General features: G+C 61.3%; 1 protein-coding gene across 1 annotated transcript in view; it reads right to left on the bottom strand.

The window, feature by feature from the left end:
• Positions 1-6: 6 nt before the first annotated feature.
• The window catches only part of LOC104413216 (liprin-alpha-2-like), a gene marked incomplete at its 3' end in the record, with an annotated part of 14,742 nt that continues 14,435 nt past the window's right edge, over positions 7-313 (bottom strand). The window contains exon 16 of the mRNA XM_010024148.1: positions 7-103. Coding sequence (XP_010022450.1) covers positions 7-103 — 97 coding nt within the window. The remainder of the gene's footprint in view (positions 104-313) is intronic.

Genomic DNA, 313 nt, shown 5'->3' on the forward strand with positions numbered 1-313 from the left:
GCAGAGCTGGGTGAGGTTGAGGCCCTCCATGCTGCCGCTCGTGACGCGGGTCTCCAGCTCCTCCGCGCGGAGCTCAGTGGATTCCTTCTCCTCTTGGATCATCCTGGGGGAGCAGCAGGGCTCAGGGCTCTTGGCTCCCTGCCTCACTGGGGTGTCACCTCACACCTCCAGCCACAGCATCCCCCTACCCAGGGGAGATGCACCTTGGGTGCTGTGACCCAAGCTGCTCATCTCCATGAATCAGGGATCCTACTGCTGACCCATCAGGATCCACATAAACCATGTGCAGGAAGGACCAAGTACTCTGGCTGGG

Source organism: Nestor notabilis, unplaced genomic scaffold (genome assembly GCF_000696875.1).
Source record: "Nestor notabilis isolate BGI_N333 unplaced genomic scaffold, ASM69687v1 scaffold19080, whole genome shotgun sequence".
Classification (NCBI taxonomy): Eukaryota; Metazoa; Chordata; class Aves; order Psittaciformes; family Psittacidae; genus Nestor; species Nestor notabilis.